Source organism: Pleurodeles waltl, chromosome 6 (assembly GCF_031143425.1).
Source record: "Pleurodeles waltl isolate 20211129_DDA chromosome 6, aPleWal1.hap1.20221129, whole genome shotgun sequence".
Taxonomy (NCBI): domain Eukaryota; kingdom Metazoa; phylum Chordata; class Amphibia; order Caudata; family Salamandridae; genus Pleurodeles; species Pleurodeles waltl.
The window spans coordinates 652,694,968-652,718,415 of NC_090445.1; the positions used below are offsets into that span (position 1 = coordinate 652,694,968).

The 23,448-nt window shown below is 46.2% G+C and overlaps 1 protein-coding gene across 5 annotated transcripts in view; it reads right to left on the reverse strand.

Moving 5' to 3' along the window:
• PPFIA4 (PTPRF interacting protein alpha 4) overlaps window positions 1-23,448 on the reverse strand; it is a 3,105,259-nt gene that overhangs the window by 1,412,809 nt on the left and 1,669,002 nt on the right. For all 5 annotated transcript variants that reach the window (XM_069239004.1, XM_069239005.1, XM_069239003.1 and 2 more), the window contains 2 exons: window positions 8,422-8,457; window positions 7,988-8,121 (listed from right to left, as the gene is read on the reverse strand). In XM_069239004.1, the coding sequence (XP_069095105.1) occupies window positions 7,988-8,121; window positions 8,422-8,457 (170 nt within the window). The remainder of the gene's footprint in view (window positions 1-7,987; window positions 8,122-8,421; window positions 8,458-23,448) is intronic.

A 23,448-nucleotide genomic window follows, 5' to 3' on the forward strand; every position in this document is an offset into this window, starting at 1 on the left:
GAATCAGACCCTTGCCCTTTCAGAATGTATGGATGAAAGCCACAGTGGTTGTAGTTTTGTGTGGACAGGAGGTTTGGAGACATAATCTGAGTGTGAGTAAACCCTCAGTTGCACCTGCTAATACTTACCATCATTTAGGTTTAGCGTGTATCATAAAGTACAGACCCTCAATTGATGTGATTTAGTGGGGCCCCCAGAAGCCCAATCTTTGCGGTATTGTTGCGAAGTACGGGAGTTATATATGGAATCCATCCAGGAGAGCCGGAGCCAAACCCTGGAAACACTGTGAAGCAACTGGACACTAAACTGTATGGAATCTTCTAGGAGTAACAAAGGCCTAACCTCTGGACACATAGATTAAAAATAAAGGAAGTACCAAATGGAGTCCACCCAGAAACAACAGAAAAGACAGTAAAGTCCTAACTTCTGGGACAGTGTTACCTTTTTAGGAACCAAGGAGTAACAACGTTTCAGGGCTGGTGTCATTGATTAAATAGTAAGAATATTATGTGGAGTCAGCCCAAAGTGACAAAAGTCTTACCTTTCTGGGGACTGCTAAGTGGTTAGAAACTATTATGTTGAGTGCGCACGGAAGCAGCAGCTTCTGAAAGCACAGTTAATCACCCGTGAATATATTATACAGAGTCCATCCGGCCAGGTGGACTGGACTTTGTAGATGCAACTAATGATCCATCAGGCTACATATGGATGCAATACACCAGTCTGGAGCCCACATGAGAGTGAAAGGGAGCGGTGCACAGAGAACAAAGGCAATAAAGTGTGTGTGTTAGTAGGTCCATGTGGTAATTGTTGTCACAAAGCCACTATGAGTCAATCAATCAATCAATCAGTGAATTTTTAAAGCGCGCTATGTACCCGACAGGGTTTCGAGGCGCTGGGGAGGGGGGGGGGTGCTGCTAGCGTTCGAAGAGCCATGTCTTGAGGAGTCTCCTGAAGGTGAGGAGGTCCTGGGTCTGGCGTAGTGAGGTGGGGAGAGAGTTCCAGGTCTTGGCGGCGAGGAAGGAGAAGGATCTGCTGCCAGAGGTCTTGCGCTGGATTCGGGGGACGATGGCGAGGTTGGCAGAGCGGAGTTGACGTGTGGGGACGTAGAAGTTGAGTCTGGTGTTCAGGTAGGTGGGTCCGGTGTTGTGTAGTGCCTTGTGTGCGTGGGTGAGGAGTTTGAAGGTGATCCTTTTTTCCACGGGGAGCCAGTGGAGGTCCTTCAGGTGGGGGGAGATGTGACATCGGCGGGGTATGTCGAGGATCAGGCGGGCGGATGCGTTCTGGATGCATTGGAGTCGTTTGATGTCTTTCGTTGGGATGCCCGTGTAGAGTGCATTGCCGTAGTCAAGTCTGCTACTGACGAGGGCTTGAGTCACCGTCTTCCTGGTTCCTGTTGGAATCCACTTGAAGATCCTGCGGAGCATGCGGAGGGTGTTGAAACAAGAAGAGGAGACGGCGTTGATCTGTTTGGACATGGTGAGAGCAGAGTCGAGTACGAAGCCGAGGTTTCGTGCGTGGCTGGCTGGGGTGGGTGGGGGTCCGAGGGCAGTGGGCCACCAGGAGTCGTTCCAGGCCGAGGGGGTGCGTCCGAGGATGAGGACTTCCGTCTTGTCGGAGTTGAGCTTCAGGCGGCTGTTGCTCATCCACTCGGCGATGGATTTTAGTCCCTCGTGGAGGTTGGTTTTAGCGGTGAGTGGATCTTTGGTCAGGGAGAGGATGAGCTGGGTGTCGTCGGCGTAGGAGATGATGCTGAGGTTGTGTTGACGGGCCAGTTGTGCGAGGGGGGCCATGTAGACGTTGAACAACGTTGGGCTAAGAGAGGAGCCTTGGGGGACGCCGCAGATGAGGTTGGTGGCTTTGGAGCGGAAGGGTGAGAGTCGGACTCTCTGGGTTCTGTCGGAGAGGAAGGATGAGATCCAGTTGAGGGCTTTGTCTTGGATGCCGGCTTCGTGAAGACGGGTTAGCAGGGTGCGGTGGCAGACTGTGTCGAAAGCGGCTGATAGGTCGAGGAGGATGAGGGCTGAGGTTTCGCCGTTGTCCATTTGTTCTCTGATGTCATCTGTGGCGGCGAGGAGTGCGGTCTCATTGCTGTGGTTTCGTCTGAATCCAGATTGAGAGGGGTCTAGGATGGAGTTGTCTTCTAGGAAGTGGGCGAGCTGTGCGTTGACGATCTTCTCGATGACTTTCGCTGGAAAAGGGAGGAGAGAGATCGGTCGGAAGTTTTTTAGATCGTTGGGGTCAGCCTTGGGTTTCTTGAGGAGGGGTTGGATTTCTGCGTGCTTCCAGCTGTCCGGGAAGGTGGCGGTGTTGAAGGAGAGGTTGATGATCTTGCGGAGTTTGGGGGCGATGGTGGCGTCGGCTTTGTTGAATACGTGATGTGGGCACGGGTCCGTGGGAGAGCCTGAGTGGATGGAATTCATGGTTGTTAGGGTTTCGGCGTCGTATACTTGGGTACAGGTGGTGAGGCGGCAGGCGTGGGAGGAGTCGTCGGGGGTGGGGTCTGGCGGAGGTGCGGTGTTGAAGCTGTCGTGGATGGCTGCGATTTTCTGGTGGAAGAAGGTGGAGAGATCGTCGCAGAGTTTCTGGGAGGGAGGGACGTCGCTGACGTTAGGGTTGGAGAGTTCTTTCACGATGCAGAAGAGTTCTTTGCAGTCGTGGGCGTTGTTGTTGAGGCGTTCTGTGAAGTGGGCGCGCTTGGCGAGTCGGATCCGTTGGTGGTGTTCACGGTTGGCGTCCTTGAGGGTAGCAAGGTTGTCGGGTGTGCGCTCGAGGATCCATTTCTTCTTGAGTTTCTGGCAGGTGCGTTTGGAGGTGGTCAGTTCGTCTGTGAACCAGGCTGGTATTTTCTTTTCTTGGTTGACGGTGGGTTTCTTGAGTGGGGCTAAGGTGTTGGCGCAGTTGAGGATCCATTGATGGAGGTTGATGGCGGCGGTGCTCGGGTCGGTGGGTTCGGGTGGTGGGCATTTGGCGAGTGTGCTGGTTAGTTGGTCTTCAGTGACTTTTCCCCAGCGGTGGTGAGGCGGTAGAGGGATGCAGTGGTGTTCGGTGTTTTTCTTGAAGGTAAAGTGGACGCAGTGATGGTCGGTCCAGTGGAGTTCGGAGGTGTGGCTGAAAGAGATGTGGTTGCTTGAGGTGAAGAGTGGGTCAAGTGTGTGTCCGGCGATGTGGGTGGGAGTGTTGACCAGTTGACGGAGTCCGAGGTTGAGGAGGTTGGTGGTCAGTGATGCGGTGTTGGCGTCGTCGTTGTTTTCCAGGTGGAAGTTTAGATCTCCCAGGATGATGTAGTCTGGAGAGGCGAGGGCGTGGGTGCTTGCGAGGTCGGAGATGGTGTTGCTGAAGGGGGCTCTTGGTCCTGGAGGGCGGTATATGAGGGTTCCTCTGAGGGTAGTGTTGGGGTCCGTGTGAATCTGGAAGTGGAGGTGTTCGGCTGTCTTGAGGGTGTCGTCCGTGTGGGTGTGGATCTTGAGGGTAGATTTGTGGGCGATGGCTATCCCTCCGCCGATTCCGTTGGTGCGATCTCTTCTGGTGATCTTGTATCCGTCAGGTATGGCGATGGCGATGTCAGGGGCCGAAGAGTCGTTCCACCAGGTTTCGGTCAGGAAGTCCACGTCTGGGGTGGTGGTGTCGAGCAAGTCCCAGAGTTCGATGGCGTGTTTTCGTGCGGAGCGTGTGTTGAGGAGGATGCAGTGCAGGTGGTTTGTGTTGGTTGTAGCTGGTTTCGTTGTTCTTTTGCAGGAGAAGTTGCAGGTGCGGCAGGAAAAAGGTCCTTTGGTGTGCTTCGGGGTGGCCAGGAAGCACTCTGTGGAGGGGCCAGGGTTGAGGGCGAGGAGTTCGCGGGCTGAGTATCGGAAGCAGGAGGTGCGGGGGCGTGAGGACCAGGGAGGGTGGCGCTGGGCGCGGTCCAGGCGCGGACGGGCGCAGACGGGCTTGCCTCTGGCGCGCCTCTGGCGCGCCAGCGCCAGCCATTAAGAAGGGAGGGGGAGGGAGGAGCAGCTGGGAGGCGGGAGGCGGGAGGGAGCGGCGAATGGGGGCGCAAGGGGGGCGGGGCCGCAGGGAGGCAGCGGCAGGGAGCGGAGAGCAAGGGGGAGCGCACAAGGGGCGAAAACACGAAAAACAAGGCACAAAAAAGTCGGGCACAATTTTAAAAACAGTCACAATTTGAAAACAGTCACAGAAATACACTAATGGCACAGTATACAATCGGGAAAACAGCAATCAGAGGGGCACAACGGGGGCAGATGCGCAGGAGGCGAGGCGCTTGAAAACAGTAAAAACGCACTTACAGGACGGCGAAAAGTGGCACAAACAGAAGGGGCACGATGGGGCAGAAGCGCAAGGAGGCAAGGTGCTGAAAAATGAGAAAAACACTTACAGGACAGCGGAAAGCGGCACACGGGTCAAGTGAAGCTTACTAGAGCCCACTAGACACCAGGGATGAGGCGCAGGAGGAAGCCTGCGGGTGGAGGAGGGCCTCGAACACGCTAGCAGCAGCGTGGGCGGGGGTCAGAGGCAGGAGACAGCATGTTGGTGCTGCGGACGTGGGGGGCGAGCTCTAGACCTAAAACAGGTCAGAGGTCGCTCACTCGCGACGCGCAGCGCCAGCCATTAAGAAGGGAGGGGGGAGGGAGGAGTAGCTGGGAGGCGGGAGGGAGAGGCGAATAGGGGCGCGAGGGGGGCGGGCCGCAGGGAGGCAGCGGCAGGGAGCGGAGAGCAAGGGGGAGCGCACAAGGGGCGAAAACACGAAAAACAAGGCACAAAAAAGTCGGGCACAATTTTAAAAACAGTCACAATTTGAAAACAGTCACAGAAATACACTAATGGCACAGTATACAATCGGGGAAGGCGCTACCAGGAAATGCATGGCAGCAACAATCAGTGACCATATGGGAAGAAGTATGGTTAGTTGAAACTTCAGAATTTCAAGGTGAAGAGCTTAGGAGTTAGGGTTCTTAGCGTGCAGCACCTCATGGTAGTTCAATGAAACCAAAAGACGGGTGCGTTTGGAAACCTTGTTTTCTAGTGCCCCCCTCCCACCATAAACATCTGGCATCATCAACAGGATCCCTTTGTGTTATCTGGGGCAATTAAACAGCAATGAATTCCTTCAGGTTCAAACAAGGCACCAGAAGCTGTGTGGAATATTACACCTGAGTCCTGAATAGATGCTTGCGACCCAGATGCATTGATGGCAGAATGTGAAAACCTAGAAGTTTTAACAAATGTACAGGGTTCTCCTTCAAGCCATTAGCAACCACCCACAGTGGGAACGCTGCACGTGGCTAAATAAACCGGGCGGGTATCAATTTGATCTCTTTCTCAAGAGTTCTTTGTAATGTAACTAATGATTGCCTATTAGAAACCCCAGCGCCAACTGCTGTCCCCTGTTCCCGAGTAGCCCTTGCCAGCCTGTTTCATGATGTCCCCTCCATTAACTGCATTTAACTAACTTTCAACGCCAAAAGGTGCCTCTGTTTTGCTTGACTTGCTTTCATAATTTCATTCCAGTCCCTGCCGCCTTGCCAAATGTAGTGCTACTCATGAGCTTTTAGGAGAGTGGGTTGCTATTTAATCCCTAAGTGGTCCCCCATGAGTGAGAATCCTGAACAAAGAACAATGCTGGCGTATGTCACACACCTAGACTGAAGGTGCAAAGACCTGGTGCAGCTGTGGTGTAACTGGCTCTTCTTGTACATCTGGTCGCGGGATGTACTGCGATTGCATTATCAGTGTCACGCTGAATTGTGATTAGATTCCATAGCATCAGATTTCTGTATTCTTAGGCCATCATATCCCAGTGGCAGCCACCCCGGGCAGCCACAGTAATGGAAGCAATTAAGGATTTCAGATTATCAAGGACAGAAGGTCTTGTTCGATGCGCACAGTAAAAGCGTACCTCATTGTGAATGAAACCGGCGCTTCCCAGGGGAAAGGATCAGCTCTGCTAATGCAGCAGCGGCGCTGTCCCCGAAGGTGGCATTATTTGTTGTTATTAGCAATGCGGCCTCATTATTTGGCAGCCTACATCAAGCACCCCAATGCACGCCTCTACGCATGCCTCTATGAACAGCCTTTAGCCTGGAAGAGAGACTTGCTGTAGAAGAGCTAGTGTGGCAATATCAAGCCAAATACATTGTTTTTACTGCAAGCAAACTGCCACTAATTGCACAGAGCTCCGCAACTACATTGCAGACTGAAAGCAACAGATTTTTTCATTCACCCATTTAAACATCAATGACAATTGTTTTTATCAAAATCCCATTTTCCCTGGCAATTACTGCTCAGACGTTTTTCCTGAACTGCTTTAAAGCAGATAACGAGCATTTACAGTATGACACATGGGTAACTGTGAATAAGAGGGATGTTCTTCACCAAAGAGTTCTGAGTGACATCAAATAAATGACAATGAAGCTCAAGTTGTCTATGATGTCACATAGAACTCTGTGAAAACATCCCTATTAATCTCTTTTGAAGCATCTGCCAATTTAAATTATGTACGTCCCTGTCATATCTCCTGGCTCGACCTTCAACTGTTACGCAGTGGCAGAGGAGTAATGAAGGTGCCACACACAAGGTCTTCTCTTCCAAATGAAAGAATAAAAACATAATACCTGGCCTGTCACCATCAATGCTATGTTACAATGTGTTCAGTCTACACCCTCCTCTCTTCAGCCTCCTCCCGCCCAAATATAAAAAGATGTGCCTGTCCTCTTCATCAGCAGTTTCTCCAGGAGGGTGGGGGAGTGTTGCCCCTCCCGGCCCACTGTGAGCCACGTGTGAAAAACATAAAATGGCAATGAAAATATTTAATTGCCATTTCATTTTTTCCCAATGTGCATGCCGCAGTGCCCCGGAGGCAAAAGGCATGCGGGTTGCATCATTTGCTGCCAATTGGCAGCATGTGGTACAGGGGCAGTAGCTGGCTGAATGCTCCAAAGTGCAATGTCAGTTTGGCCGTCTGTCTTGCGACAGCCAGCCTGACATTCTCACTTTGAAGCTCTCCATCCCGAGCTATCTTAGACAGCTAGGTAGAGAGAAAGCACAGGTCTCCAGGGCCTGAAGGAGCATCCAGACAGGCCCCTCCATGCTGGTTATTAGCATGAGAGCAGCCTTTGGATTGGTTAGGGGAGCTCTAGAGCAGACTGCAGTTCACAGTTTCCAGAACACTGAGAAGGACGTGCTGGAGTGAGTAAGTACATTTTATTTAAAACAGTAGTTTTATTTTGGGGTTTTGGAGGGAGGGATTGTTTTATTATTGACTTTTGGAGGGAGTATTTTATTTGGGGATTTTGGTGGGAGGGAGTGTTTTATTAAGGGCTTTTGAAGGGAAAGGGTGTTGTATTTGTTTTTTGGGAAGTAGTGGGATACTTTGCTCACCCCATCACTTTTTGAGGGAACAGCCGCCCCTGGTCCTCCAGCCCCACCACGCTCTCTGTCTTTCCTCCACTTTTCTGCCTAAGCCAAACTCTCTGCTCTCATATGCATTGACAGTAGCCAGCACAGAGGCGCTGTTAAGCACAATTTGCTTTCCCATGTCAGCGTTGGTCTCCAGAGACCTACACTGGCAGGGGAATGTAGTACTTGGCACATGCAGAGTGCCACCCACATTCTCCCATCTCCCTGTCGTCTATGGAAATCCCGAAGAGGCAGAAGAAGCTGGGTGAGCCTGTCAGCTGCTATTCCGCCGTCGTGCGTGGGTTTCCACAGACACAGGATAGGTAAGGGAAGCAACTGCTTCCTTTAGTGACATGACAACATTAGGAAACAACTTTTGTTTCCCACCGTTAAGTCACAGCAGTGAATATCCGATTTTGATCTGGTTGTTCACATTAAAGCCTCTCTATGAGAGCCTAAAAAAACAACATTGTATTATCTTCTCAACCCAAAAATACCTCTACAGAAATGTTTGCTAAAATAATATTTTCAAAAAACACATACTGGGGAACATAAGTGGTAAATAACAGCTCCTATATGAGCCGATAAGTACCTTCTCCCATCTTCTTGGATGATGGATTGAATTCCGAATTTCTCCAGCCTCAGAGTTCTGGGTGAGGGAGGAGGTGATGTCTCACAGTGTATGGTGGCCTTATCTTCACGGCTTTCTTCCCGCGACACTGGTGACTACAAGCAGAGGAGATCATGAGAAAACGGGGGGATGGCAGCTGAATAATAAGCAAAGCAATGTGCCATATCATGTAATCTACGCAGCCTAGCGTCTTTATATACCGGTCATGCATTCTTCTAATGTGTGGTCTAGTACTACGAATGAAAGGTGAACAGAAGTGTACAGCAGCATAGACCACATTTTAACCTACACTTAAAGGCACGCATTCAAATGAGGAAGACGCCTGGCCAGATGCCTGGAGAGTAGTAAAGACAGGCACATGCACTGTCCATTCTAAAGAAACGATGTGGACTTACCAACACTTTCCGTCGATGCTTCCTTAAATCACTGGGCTGAAAGGAAAAAAAATAAAAACAATTACTTCAAAACGCTATTTTGTTTCCGTTTGTGAAATAACAGAAACAGTCTGTGTTTCAAACAATACTTGGAGATAGAGGTGGTAATTGCTGTTCAACATCCTATTTTATCTGGCACTTGAGTGGAAGGAACTGGTTATTTATTAGCATGTTAGTCGGCATTATGCAGGTGTCCTAGTTCTGTTCCATTGGGATGTTGCACCCTTTCGCAAGGATGCTGTATGAGTTCTCTTTGCACCTGAAAAACGCTAAACGTAAACTAAGTTCTGAGAAAAGTAAAAACATATTGACCACATTCTAGTCGTGAATTTAAATGTAAAGGTACTTCCTTTATAGTTGGGCCCTCTGTCCCGAGGCTTACTCACATCAGTTAGCAGGCCTTCTAACCATATTGCTGAAGGGATGCGGATTGACTACTCCTAGTGGTAGGTCCTTTGAGTAGGAATCTCCTGAACAACAGTAAAGTTTCAAGTTCTTATTCTGCAGCAGAACCAACGTATATTGACTAATACAATGAAGGAGAAACTAATGAATATGACACACTTACTAACTAGGTGGGCAATGTGAGACCTGCACCTGGTTCACTTAAATAGAGGGGCTGCCGGTAAAGGTTCCACTAGCTGAAAAAGTAGCCCATTGACATACATTTTGTGTTAGTTGAACAGTTCTCATCTCCATTTTAATTCAATATCAAATTGAGTCTGAAATTGAATACTTTATATGACTATAACTGTCTAATCCAAGAATTTTATCTACAAACCTGCCAGAAATAGTACCAAATTGCAAACGTTTGGTGTAGGGGGGACATGCTTAGGTTGTTGACAGAAGCAACAGAGTCACTGCTGAGGAGAGGAGGCATTCCATTGCCTATGGGAAACCTACACTTCCAGTTAGAAGGCCTCTTCCGTTGTCCGATAATATACATTTAAAACCTCTGGTTTCACATTTGGCTAGGGAGATATTTCAAACGCTGTTGTTGGCCAAGTCTCAAGTTTCATTCAGTTTTTTCACTTCAGCAGCCTGTCACCTTAGCTTTCCATAGTCGACCACACTGTAAATTACAGGCTTCTCTGTTATTTCTTAATACAGGACAGTGTGCGTGTATGTGCCCAAGTTAATCAGATGTATATTTAATATGCGGCTAGAGGATCCACTTTTCACTGGGATATGTCTAAGTAAGCTGCATGAATTAGATAAGGTTTCCAATAGTTTTGGAATGCAAAATGTCGTTGTGGTAGACGTAGCGTAGAGTACCATTATTAGGGAGATAAAAAAAGAGTGACAATATATAGAAATTCAACAATCCCAGCCACATTACCAATTATAATAATCATTTACCGGGAACAAAAGAGAGTGTTCAAGAGTTCAAGGTCTATTATAATAATAATCGAAAAAAAGCTAAGCATGGAGGAAAACAGAAATAACAAATGGTCGCTTTAGCATGCATAAAGTGTGCTGAAATATCCATGGGAAGGTCAATAAATGGTACCATCTGGCACACTAATCATAATCACAATGTGTAACTTGGGGCATATGTTATGGCATGTGCCTTGTTGTTATTGGTGTGGCTGAATGAAGGTATTCTGTCTTACTTTACGGGTTGAGGTCAAGTGTAGGGGGAGGCGCATCTGATAGGTGATGCAGTCTAGTGCAATGTGTGCGTGGCCTAGTGCAATGGGCTGCTGCCTGATATAAGGAGTGCAGGATAGTACAGAATGTGCTGCCTGCTCCAGGGAATGTGATGTGAGTTGAGGAGGTGCATGGTAGTACAGGGAGTGTGGTCTAGCAAAGGGGCTAGGCACTCTAGAGCAGGGTGATGTCATCCAGTGTAGAGGCTGCACGTTATTGCAAAAGGTGCAACTGAGAAGAGCAGACGGATGCAGACTCTCGGGGAGGTATCAGTGCTTAATTTGTGCTTGTTGTTTACGGTGCTGAGCACCGGCACTTATTTTTGAGGGCCAGAGATTATTCTTCTGCCTCAAGCATTTGCTGCGAGCAAAAGACACATATCGGAAAGACGGATGAACAGAAAAACGAAAAAGCGTCACAAAGGGAGAAAGAAGAAAGCTGCAAGAGTGAGCTGAAGGGGCAGGGAGTGGCTTTGTATGGATTGAAGAGGCCCGAGATGGCTTCAGGATTGCACCGCCTCAGTATTCCGTGTTCACACATTTAATTGCAGCAGCTGCGTGTTTAAGAGGAGGGCTTTGAGCACCAGCACCTTTTTATTTACAAATTAAGCACTGGCAGGTATTGTATTGAGGCAAGCCAACAAGGTGCAGGGTAAACAGCAAGGATCATATTGTGAAGGACAGCAAACAAGTTATTGTCTAGTGGCTCGGCTACGTGGTTTGTGCACAAAACCTCTTGGTCACTGGACTCACCATTTCACCTTTGACATGCCGCCTTAGGGTTAATGCGGTTTAAGTGAGAAGCACTTTGAATCATAGATTAGAACAATACACTCTGCAACTGTCTGACTGCTCGAAGAGTGCACCAGCATCAGGTCACTGCCATCATGTCTGGTCGGCGTGAAAGAAGCCATTTCCACAACTTCAGTAATTCTAATTCTATTAGCTGGGAAGTATTTCACGACTGGTTTGCATTTTGTTTACATAGAGTGTTTAGAATAGAACACAAAATGAAGTGCACCATCATGTTAGTATTATTCTGCACCCCATTCCCATTAAGTCAACTTTAAATTTATCTGAGAGTGCTTGTGGATTGAAGATCACTAGTACTGTGACTGTGTTGTTTCACAGAAGGCATTACATTTGTTCTATTTCGTTTGCAGATTTTAAAGACAGGTTTTAAGAACGACACAGACGAGAAGCTTTTGGAGAGGGAAAATATGTGTAATGTGTCGACATATGCAAAAATCAGAATGCTTGACGAGGCCCGGACAAAAGGATACGTTAAGGGGATAGGCTAGCGTGCCATATATTAGTGCCTGCTGGGGTCTACCTTAGGAGACAAGGCTTGGGAGCTACCAGCAAGACAAGAAGGGAGCAAGTGGCATGAGGAGATCTATGAAAAGGGGAAGACGATCTCCATTTATGTAGTGCTGTGGCATTCGGAGAGAACACTGAGGGCAACCGCTGTCAGTCCTTCCTCCAGGCTAGATTCCTTGGAAGTATTCTTGTGCTACTCTAGGATTGCTCCCTTGTCCAGGTTGTGTTGTGCCCCAGTCGCTCCAGAGCTGCTCAAGAGCTGGAGTTCTATTAAATAAGCTGGTCGACTACTTGTAGTAAGAAGTATTTAAGTGGTCAAAGGAGATTTATAATGTGAGCAAAAGCATTCTTATACCCATTACACAAACTTCTAGTGCTTACATTTAACCTTCCTTCCAGAAAGTTGTGAAACGTTCCTTTAGTTTCCAATCCAAGGTCTAAGTAATTTATATTGACAAATTCCTGTTTCTAGTTCTAGTTCTATATAAAGAGCTTTGGAACTGCTTTTGCTTGAATTGCACAGAAAGTCCAATACTCAACAGTTTCAGTGCTGTGCTGGAAATCCTGTACTGTATTTTTCTGTTTTCTTCAGTCCATCCTGAAATACCTTCCCGACTACCTTCGTCAGTGTACCTAGTCCAATCTCTATCTGCCTAGAACAGGGAGTTTTTCCCTATGCTTTTCCCCACTTTTAGGATTCCTTCCAGCAACCTTTGAGCTCCTTCGCATTCCAATATCATGTAGAGGAAAAAGTGGCTTCAGGAGGGCTGCCTCCAAACCTTAGCCATGCCAAGGCCAGGTTGAAGAAAACCAAACAATGTCCAGCACCTGGCATAGAGGGAGAACTCATGCATTTATGGATTACTACTGAGACCTACTCCAGGCCAGACTAAACAGGATGGAATCAGAGCCATTTGAACTCCTTGCTAAAGTAGATATCTCACGGCTGATGGTGAAGTTGAGCATGGACCTTTGAGAAAAAGATACACTTGAAATAACTTGCAAAGGTGAATGCACAGTTGCAGGGCAAGAAAATGTTGGGCTCCAAAGGCTTTCCATGAGACAAGGTAAACAGTTTAAACTCTTAGCCGCTGGCAGCCAGTACTGGTGGTGTCCAAAGAGGCAAGCGAGGATGGGCGCTTGTGCTTGAACTACAGCACACCATTGTAGTAGTTGTACCTAAAGCAAGGAAACTAGCACTAAGGTGCTCTTCCTACTGATCTTTCCAGTTAGTGATCAGTGAAACCAAAACCGTAGTAAATGTGCTTGCAAATAGACTCCCTGGGGTGTTTGATTCACCCTGATCCATCAGGCTTTACACCTCGCAGGTCAACAAGGCTGAACATATGGAGGCTGCATGGCTGGCTGCAGCAAGCCAAAGAGTTAGAGGACCCACTGGGAATCCTCCCCCTTGATGCCAAGAAGGCATTCAACGTCCTAGACTACTAGAACACCGTGTTCAGAGTTCTGAAAGAAATAGGAATTTGGTTGGAAATTCAGGCTTGGGCAAAAGTATTATATACACAACCCACAACTGCAGTCCAAGTGAAAGGGATGATGTCAGAGACAAGTGAACTAAGCAGGAGTATGAGGAAGGATGCTCAGTGTCCACATTTATATTCAATGTGGCAACTCAGCTGTTGGCATGCTGGATTAGAGCTTCCTTGGGAATAAGGCAGTGCTTAATTTGAGCCAGTGGTTTCCGGTTCTCAGCATCAGCACTTAAAGGTCAACACCAGCACGTATGACAGTCTGCCACATGGTGGCACTATCTGGCTAATCACAACAACAGTTGCATATTAACTGAGTATACATTAAAAATTATGAATACCTGTTACCCAAGCCATTCTTATAGGTTTAGGGGTGTGGAATAGTCTGAATTGTCATATTTGGTGGAGTGTGATGTTTAGTAGATGTGTTGCCACTGCCATTGCAGCTCTAGCAGGGGTAATGGGTGAAGCAAGCTGCAGTGACCTCTTGACGGGGGCTCCATCACTTAAGACAAAATCTCTCTTTATGCAGATGAAATCCGACTATATGCATTAAAGGTGTAACTAAATATTTCTAGCTGGAAGAAGAACTTCACTAGATATGGAGGATTTTTTCGATATAGAATTTGCGAGTCAAAATCCTCGATGCTAACTATACACACTTGGGATGTGACATTAGCAAGAAGAATTAAAATGAGGACAGATGGATTTCAATACTTGGATAGCGAAACATCTCTTGAGCAGGAGGCATTTCTTGACCGGAACCTTAATTTAACAATGGTTGCATTTTGAGAAGTTAGCAAGATTTGCAGAAAACCATCAACTGGGATATGCAGACACAGAATATGGGGTAAAGTGTATGTTTGCTGCATCTGCAGTTGTAGGGGGTGAATCTACACTTCATGGCAGCGACAGTGGCAGTCATCAGTGTGGGGGAAGATTTCAGGGCATCAACAGGATGGCAGGCGAAAATTTCAAAAGAGACCCCATTGCGACTAGGTGCATTACAGACTGAGGTGGGTCCCCTGAAAAGCTTCAAACAATGGGATCCCATTGGCATTTCTGAAATAGGAAACCTAACTAGGATGGATGGTCTTACCACATTTGACTAGTTACAAGAATAACACGAATTATCACCAATACAGCACAATATTACACATAAAAATGCCACACACTATTCCCCGGAATACATGTACCCATTTGTACCTACTGTGTGATTTATCACACTGTTTCCCTTAACTTGTTACAGCAATGGAACTGGTATCCTTAGAATAAAGAAGCACGAAAGGTGACACGACTTCAATCTAGTAGGTATGTGCTCTTCTTGTTAAATCAGTTCTTTTCGGGAAAGTTGAAAAGACGACTGGATGGATATGCTGGGATGGGTATGCTGGCATATAGCGTCAAAGGTAACCCTCATTAAATCAATGTGAGATAAGATGTACCCTATTCGATGTCAATATGTTATCTAATTTATTAAACGGCAAATAATCAGTACTTTGGTTAATTCTTGTTTCAAAATGTGTGGAGAAATTGGGACCCATACAAGAAAGTTATCTGGCAACTAATGTCTCAGTTTAATTTTCTATCCTTTCCCCTCCCAAGCCTTTTATCTGTCTGTTTACCTTATCCTATATATAAACCTGAAGCAGAATGCTTTCTGGGACATCAATAACCATTACTGAAAAGCTGTCCTCCCACCCACCAATGTTAGCTTGGTGTCCATATTGCTAATTATATAGTATTGCTTTCATCTGACAAGGTCTTAGCTGTGACGGAGTCAGCTGTGGTGAAATATATTTAATGAAACCGTCGTACAACATAACTCACTATATTAAAGTCATCCATCAGATTGAAATAATTAGTTTATTACAAGTTCTCTTCCAAATGCAGCACCGAAGAAACAGTCTTCTTGATATAGAAAATGCAAACAACGTGGACCGAGCTGGAAAATTAAAAATCGGATGAGGCTTCAACTGGCCACATCCTCTAAAAGTCAGAAGGGTACGTTTCAGACTGAGTTTAGGGGAATATATCATCTCACATCCGACCACAGCAGTATTTTTTTTACATCTTCATCTAATGTATATTCTACATACTTACACCAAGTACCCTTTTTTCCTGAAACTACAAGTCTTAATTTTGCAGCCAAGAAACAGTGATCAGATTTCTTGAATTGAATCTTATCTAGATAGGACTATGTCACAGCAGTAATTTGCATTTCGAGCTGGTCTCTGTCTCATATGGTGCCAAGCCAAGCGGTGCCAACACATGCGGTGTTCATTTCAAGTCCCAGCTCTATTCCAAGTCTCAGATTGTTTCTCTAGTCCTCTTCCATTGTCATGAAGGGATCTTTCTGACCAGGTCCGGCTTTAGTGCTGGTGGCGCCCGGTACGAAAATATTTTTTGGCTTCCCTTTAATGATCACCTCCTCCAGGGATTTCCACACTCCTACCCTTTCAACAGTGCCCCTCACCTCTTCATACTCCTTCTCTCACATGCATTTCATTTATTATATAGAGCTACTCATACCAGTGCAGGGTGTCAAAGCACTTTGCATAACATACACACACATTATACAGAGACAATAAATCAGATATGTGTAAATCACTCAGTAGAACATTTTACATAAGACAATGAGTATTAAATGTCGCAGGAATCAAATGCCATTAATGTTAGTAGCCAGTATATTTAAGAATGTTTGGATTGAAGAAGCAAAAACTCAGGATTCAGATTTACCACAGTGGTTTGGGCTGTCTGTAGTAATAAGAATGTATTTCTACCCAAATGAAACTTTTGAGCAACATTAGGATAATGAAAGGCTGGGGAAAAACATAATATTCTAACCTCTACGGTGCAGCTTTCATGCAGCTCTTTGATGACAATACATAGCTCACTGTGCTATATAAGGACTGCAATTTATGAAATGCAAGTAGCAAAAGAATCTCAGTGGCAAAAGCAGTAACATACTCAGTTAACATCACAAAATAAATTTCGGAGATCTCCATGGTACACTTCCTTTGCAGAAGGCACATTAACTCTCTGTTCTACTTTATAATGAGTCAAAACTGCCACTAGACAAAACTACGATCTCTCAGCAGCAGGATCATTAGGCACCAGAGTCATCTTGACATTTTAATTGTTGCCTGAAATCATGCTTGACACAAAACACAGCGCCCCCTAAGCTCAGCGCCATGTGCACCTGCACTAGTCACCCCCCCCCCAAAGCCGTCCCTGCTTCTGACCCTTGCTTTTGTAAGTTGCATGGTGACTAAAGGCAACCAGACCCCACAGACAGCACTCCCAGATACGTTGGTGCATATCAAGCAGGCAGTTCCAGGTCTGCACAAGCAACCTCACTACATTCTGTGAGCTCAGGCAACCTATTATAGCCATACCTAGCCTTGACAGAGAGTCAAGGTATTATCAAAGATGTTACTCTGTGGTAGATTCCAGGCTTGTGGCTATATAGTAACCTTCAACTCCCTGGATCTGTGCCTATTTTAAGCTTCTAAATGACCATCACTCCAAAATCCTCCCTCTGGACAGTTTCGACATGGTACTGTATATTTCACTTTGGCATTCCAATTTGTGTGCTGCACTTATTCTTGAAAACAACAGACCTCTAAACAAGCTTTATATAAATGATACCTGCCTTGCCCATTTTATTATATATTCCTCTAGAAATTGTGGTTAAAGAGTAGTGGAAGCACACATCTGCTGTGCTGATACCACTGGTCTAGTGGTGCAATCCCAATTAGCAGCGATTCCCAACCTGGGGTCCACAGCACCCCAGGGGTCCGTGACACATGCCCAGGAGATCTGCAGGCCTGGGCCTGCAGGAAGACCCTTCTCTAGCTGGGGCCTCTGACAGAAAAGTGTGTGTTTTTATATTTTATCTAGTAACAGTTTTGAGCCATCTAAGGTAGCGCAGATGGTTAATATGCCTGCTGTGAAAAATGTGTAGCATGAACATAACAGTATTATATGTATATGGAACAGTGGGTTATTGCTTTTGTTACAGAATTTTTTTTATTACTGAGCAGCTCATAAATTACCATCTTAATCTAGCACAGTGAGCTATAAATTGCATTAAAGAGCTGAATGCAAACCCCATGGCACAAAAGTTATATTTTTCTTCCAGTCTTTCATTTCCCTTATGCTGCTAAAAGAAGGTTTGTTTGCATAGAAATACATTTTCATGATTAAAGTCAACACTAAATGCTGTGTTATGTTTTGAATCATGAGTTTTACTTCTCCAGACCAAGCACTCTTAGAAAATGCCTACCAGTGTGGATGGATGGACATGTGAGTCCACCTTGTAGTCCCTGTAAAGAGCTCTGACACCCTACAAAGGTACTGGCTATAAAACAAATGAAATACATATGGAAGATAGTATATGGAGATGAGAGAGGCCCTTATGTTTCTACTTCCTTTCAACACCACATATTTATGTGAAAAAGGTTTTTCAGATCTTATGTACCTAAAAAATCAAAAGAGAAATCACTTGGGAAATGTAGAACCTGACCTGAGGATTCAACTTTCCTAAATAAAATCAAACATTAAAAAGTCAGTTGCTGAAATGCAGCAACAACCTTTCCATTAAAATTTGTCAATTTTTGCATATTTTTTCAATATAAAATATTTATATCTTTAGTAATTAAAGTATTTGTTTGATGTGTACTTGTTTGTGTATTTTGTGCGAATTACTGTTTTAATGTTTGAAATTGAAAATGTACAAATTGCTTGGGGGTCCCCGGCTTCCAGTAATGATTCAGTCGGGGTCCTCGGAGTCAACAGGTTCGGAATCACTGCCATATAGGTTCCTCTAGCTCTTTCAACACTCACAAAAAACAGTAATTGCAGGAAAAACATGCTCACCGAGATTCTGAAATTAACCTGCTCTCACCAGACACTAGTATGCATGGGTTCATCCTTACTACAGTCATTTATATTGCATAGAAACTCAGCTTGGTTACTTCAATAATCTCAATAAAACTAGAAAAAGATTTCTATGATTACAAAGTAATATTTTAAAGATGTAATTTTAAGATAACAAAATTTGAATTTTGGAGTGGTCGTCAAGCTTACAAGTCGAAATCATTTTCTATTTTATTGGTGAATGTTGGACTTTTGCCCTTTTGCAGGGTCATCCCCAATCTTTTTGCGTTCTGCCTCCTATTTTTCCTGACCTGTTGCTGTTGGCGTTTGAAATCTGAGCACTTTACCACTGCTAACCAGTGCTAAAGTGCATATGCTCTCTGTGTAAATTGTAAAGTTGATTGGTTTATCCATGATTGGCATATTTGATTTACTTAGTAAGTCCCTAGTACAGTGCACTAGAGGTGCCCAGGGCCTGTAAATCAAATGCTACTAGTGGGCATGCAGCACTGATTTTGCCACCCACATTAGTAGCCCTGTAATCATGTCTCAGACCTGCCACTGCAGTGTCTGTGTGTGCAGTTTTAACTGTAATTTCGACTTGGCAAATGTACCCACTTGCCAGGCCTAAACCTTCCCTTTTCTTACATATAAGGCACTCCTAAGGTAGGCCTTAGGTAGCCCCAAGGGCAGGGTGCAGTGTATGGTTAAGGTAGGACATATAGTAGTGGGTTTTATATGTCCTGACAGTGAAATATTGCTAAATTCGTTTTTCACTGTTGCAAGGCCTGTCCCTCTCATAGGTTAACATGGGGGCTACCTTTAAATCTGATTGAAGTGAAGATTCCTCTTGGGAGCGGATAGACATGTGGAGTTTGGGGTCTCTGAGCTCACGATTTAAAAATACATCTTTTAGTAAAGTTGATTTTAAGATTGAGTGTTTGAAAGTGCCACGTTAAGAAAGTGAGCATTTTCTTGCTTATACCATTTATCTGACTCTACCTGTTTGTGGATTCCCTGTCTGGGTCAGATTGACAGTTGGGCTGGTTGCACCTCACACTAGACAGTGACACAAAGGGAGCTGGGGTGTAGTCTGCATTTCCTGATGAGCCGTCTGTGCTAGGAGGGAGGGGAGCAGTGGTCACTCAAACCTGAAGGGGCTGTGCCTGCCCTCACACAATGCAGTCTCCAACTCCTTGGTAGTGTCTGGGGCCTGGCAATTTCACAATTAAGAAAGACCTTGCTTTGAAGTAGGCCTACTTCAAAGGAGTAAATGGGTATCAGAAGGGCACCCAAAACCACAGACTTTAGAACACTCCTGAAAACCAAGAAGAACCTCTGCCTGGAGAAGAGCTGAAGAGCCGAGGAAAAAGAGCTGCCCTGCCTGTGACTGTGCTTTGTAGAGCTATCCTTCAGTTGCTGCTTTTGTCTGTGCCTAGAGGACAAAGACTGGACTTTGTGTTGCCTTCCTTCTTGTGAAGATCTCCAAGGGCTTTGATTTAGAGCTTGCCCCCTGTTATTTGAAGTCTCAGGGATAGCAAACACTTATCTCTGCAAGCACTTGGAGTCTCTGGAGAGACTCCTACTCTGCCAAGTGGTGCCCATCCAGGTCCTGGGACCCTAAATATTTTCTATTTTTCTAAACCTGTGTTGTGTCATTTTGTAGTGTTTTCATTAAGTTACTGTGTGTGTTGGTACAAAAACTTTACACCTAGCACTCTAAAGTTAAGCCTACTGCTTGTGCCAAGCTACCAAGGGGGTAAGAAGGGGTTAGCTGAGGGTGATTCTCTTTTACCCTGACTAGAGTGAGGGTCCTTGCTTCGACAGGGGGTAACCTGACTGCCAACCAAAGACCCCATTTCTAACAGTGAATGAGTTGGATTACAAAGAAAAAAAGTTAATTACCTTTGGTTTCATATTTCAGATGGTTATGATGGCCGATGCAGATTCCGTACAAAAAGCCCTTATCAAGCATCATACTGGACCTGAACATTTGGTTGCAAGAGCAATGGCATATCAACTGTTGTATAAGCAACCACACACACAAGCAACATCAATCCTGTCTATTTTCCATAATCCCCAGTTTAAAGAACATAAAAAGATGGACGAAACCAAGAAATAACATATTCAGACTATATATCTATTTAGCTTGGCGGGGTCAGCACTGTGATAATCATCTGCTTAAAACCCTACTAGAAAAAACAGAGGTGAGCAGATTCAGAAGGTCACTGTTGTTGTAGGGTGTTCAGTAAAAAGGAGCCTCTTTGCACATATGCTTCAGGGGTTGCTTTTATTCATTCCATGTTGGATTTGAACGGTATTTAACCAATCAAAAGCTGTAATACTGTGTCTCTAGTTGTAAAAGGTTTACATCATTTTCAGCTTGGCTTGGATGGCACTGTGCTAATCCTATGCCTAAAAGCTTTGCTGTGATAATGTCAAAAGTCTTTGCCCCTTTCTAGCTCAACCTGGATGCCACTATGCTAATCCAATGTTTAAAACTCTGCTGGATGAACAGGCATTTGAGGTGGGCAGATTCAGAGATTCACCGGTGTTCCGGTGTTGTAGGATATTGAGTATAAAGGAGCCTCTCTCTTCCTAAACTTGCGAACTACCCAATGTACCTTGCTTCCTGTTTTATATAATTTATTTGGCACTCTAAGCCTGAAAGGGTATTGTCCAGATTTATACTGGGTGCTCTCTTGTTTCTGGACAAAGCTGTAACTCTTTGATGAACTATAATTTGAGAAAAATATATGTGTTAGGGTTTGCTTTTATTTATTCCAGACTGGCTTGGATGGTTGGTATTTTACCAATCCAAAACTGTAGTACTGTGCCTGTAGTGGTAAAAGACTTGTGTCATTTTCAGCTCAGCTTCGATGGCCGAATGTCCTGCAAGGCTTTACGATATACAAGTGTCCAAATTCACACCCAGCATTTAACGGGGCAAAAAGCTATTACATTCTCCTATGTAACCATCCCAAGCTCAGCCCTAGGACTGTCATTGGAGTTCCGGGGTCTAGAGGTAATGTGCATCGCAAGAAGGCAATAGGAGCCTGCCATAACATTTTTTGTTTTTGTTCTGTGGTAAGTTAAGACTGGCCTACTTAGTTGACTCTGCACATTTTACCACTGCTAACCAGTGCTAAAGTGCATATGCTCTCTTCCTTTAAACATGGTAACATTGGATCACACCCAATTGGACTATTTAGTTTACTTATAAGTCCCTAGTAGAGTGCACTATATGTGCCCAGGGTCTGTAGATTAAATGCTACTAGTGGGCCTGCAGCACTGATTGTGCCACCCACTTAAGTAGCCTCTTAACCTTGTCTCGGGCCTGCCATTGCAAGGCCTGTGTGTGCAGTTTCACTGCCAATTCGACTTGGCATTTAACAGTACTTGCCAAGCCTAAAACTCCCCTTTTTCTACATATAAGACACCCCTAAGGAATGCCCTGGTAACCCATAGGGCAGGGTGCTGTGAAGGCAAAAGGCAGGACAGGTACCTGTGTAGTTTACATGTCCTGGTAGTGGAAAGCGCCTAAATTCGTTTTTACACTGATGTGAGGCCTCCTCCCTTCATAGGCTAACATGAAGGGAGGAGGCCTCACAGCCCTCATACATTGTTTGAGTGGTAGCTGCTGGTCTGAAAGGAGTAGGAAGGTCATATTTAGTATGGGCAGAATGGTGATATAAAATCCTGCTGACTGGTGAAGTTGGATTTAATATCACTATTTTAGAAATGCCACTTTTAGAAGGTCAGTATTTCTCTCCACTTAAATCTTTCTGTGCCTTACAATCCACGTCTGGCTGGGTTTAGTTGACAGCTCCTTGTGCATTCACTCGGACATACCCCAAACACAGGATACTCAGCCTCACTTGCATACATCTGCATTTTGAACAGGTCTTCCTCGGCTGGGGGGGTGGAGGGCCAGCCTTCACACAAAGGACTGCCACACCCTCTACTGGGACCCTGGCAGACAGGATTGAACTGAAAGGGGACCTGGTGCACTTTTAAGCCACTCTTTGAAGTCTCCCCCACTTCAAAGGCACATTTGGGTATATAAACAGGGCCTCTGCCCCTACTAACTCAGACACTTCCTGGAGAAGAACCTGGTAACCAGAACCTGCATCCTGCCAAGAAGAACTGCCTGGCTGCCCAAAGGACTCACCTGATTGCTTTCTGTGAAGGAATGCTGCCTTGCTGCTGCCCTGCTGCCTTGCTGCAGTGAAGAAGTGCTCTCCAAGGGTTTGGATAGAGCTTGCCTCCTGTTCTCTGAAGTCTCAGGACCAAAAAGACTTCATCTCTTCAAGATGACTCCTTGTGCGGCGAAATTCGATGCACAGCCTTCCAGAAACGACGCACAGCCTGCCCTGTGGTGTAAATTTGACCACCTGCCGAACCGGAACAATGCACAGCTGAGCTAGAATGACGCAGCCCAACTTCCAGAGAGAAATTGATGCAGCGCCTGCCGTGCAGTAGAAAATTTGATGCAATGCCCACCAGATCGATGCAGCCCCTGTGACTTCGTCCTGCCAGCGCAGGAAATCAACGCATCATCCCTGGGGCGTCTGAAAACCCGCCAACCCGAAGAGGATCCACGACTGAGAGCCAGAAATCGATGCACAGCCATCTCTGCCTGAAAACGTGATGACGCATCACCGTATGTGGCCAGAGAAATCAACGCACACCCCTTTAGTTCCACGCATCTCCTACTCTGCTATTCTTTGCAGAGATTTTTCACGCGAACTAGGTACTTTGTGCTTGAAAGAGACTTTGGCCCTCATTCTGACCTTGGCGGGCGGCGGAGGCCGCCCGCCAAAGTCCCGCCGTCAGGTTACCGTTCCGCGGTCGAAAGACCGCGGCGGTAATTCTGACTTTCCCGCTGGGCTGGCGGGCGGTCGCCTTCAGACCGCCAGCCAGCCCAGCGGGAAAGAGGCTTCCACGATGAAGCCGGCTCGGAATCGAGCCGGCGGAGTGGAAGCTGTGCGACGGGTGCAGTTGCACCCGTCGCGTATTTCACTGTCTGCGCAGCAGACAGTGAAATACATGTAGGGGCCCTCTTACGGGGGCCCCTGCAATGCCCATGCCAGTGGCATGGGCACTGCAGGGGCCCCCAGGGGCCCCGCGACCCCCCCTACCGCCATCCGGATCTCGGCGGTCCGACCGCCGGGATCTGGATGGCGGTAGGGGGGGTCGGAATCCCCGCGGCGGTGCAGCAAGCTGCGCCGCCGCGGAGGATTCAATGGGGCGGCGGTACACTGGCGGGACCCCGCCAGTGGTGCCGGTCCGACCGCGGCTTTACCGCCGCGGTCGGAATCCCCATTGGAGCACCGCCGGCCTGTCGGCGGTGCTCCCGCGGTCCTCCGCCCTGGCGGTCAAAGACCGCCAGGGTCAGAATGACCACCTTTGTTTGCTTTTAAAAAGACTTAAGACACTTTATATCACTTTTCAGCGATATCTCTACATTTACTTATTACATTTTTGATCGTTTTGACTTGCATTTAACCAGATAAATATTATATAATTTTCAAAACACTGTGTGGTGTATTTTTGTGGTGCTATAGGGTGGTATTGTATGATTTATTGCACAGATACTTTACACATTGCCTTCTAAGTTAAGCCTGACTGCTAGGTGCCAAGCTACC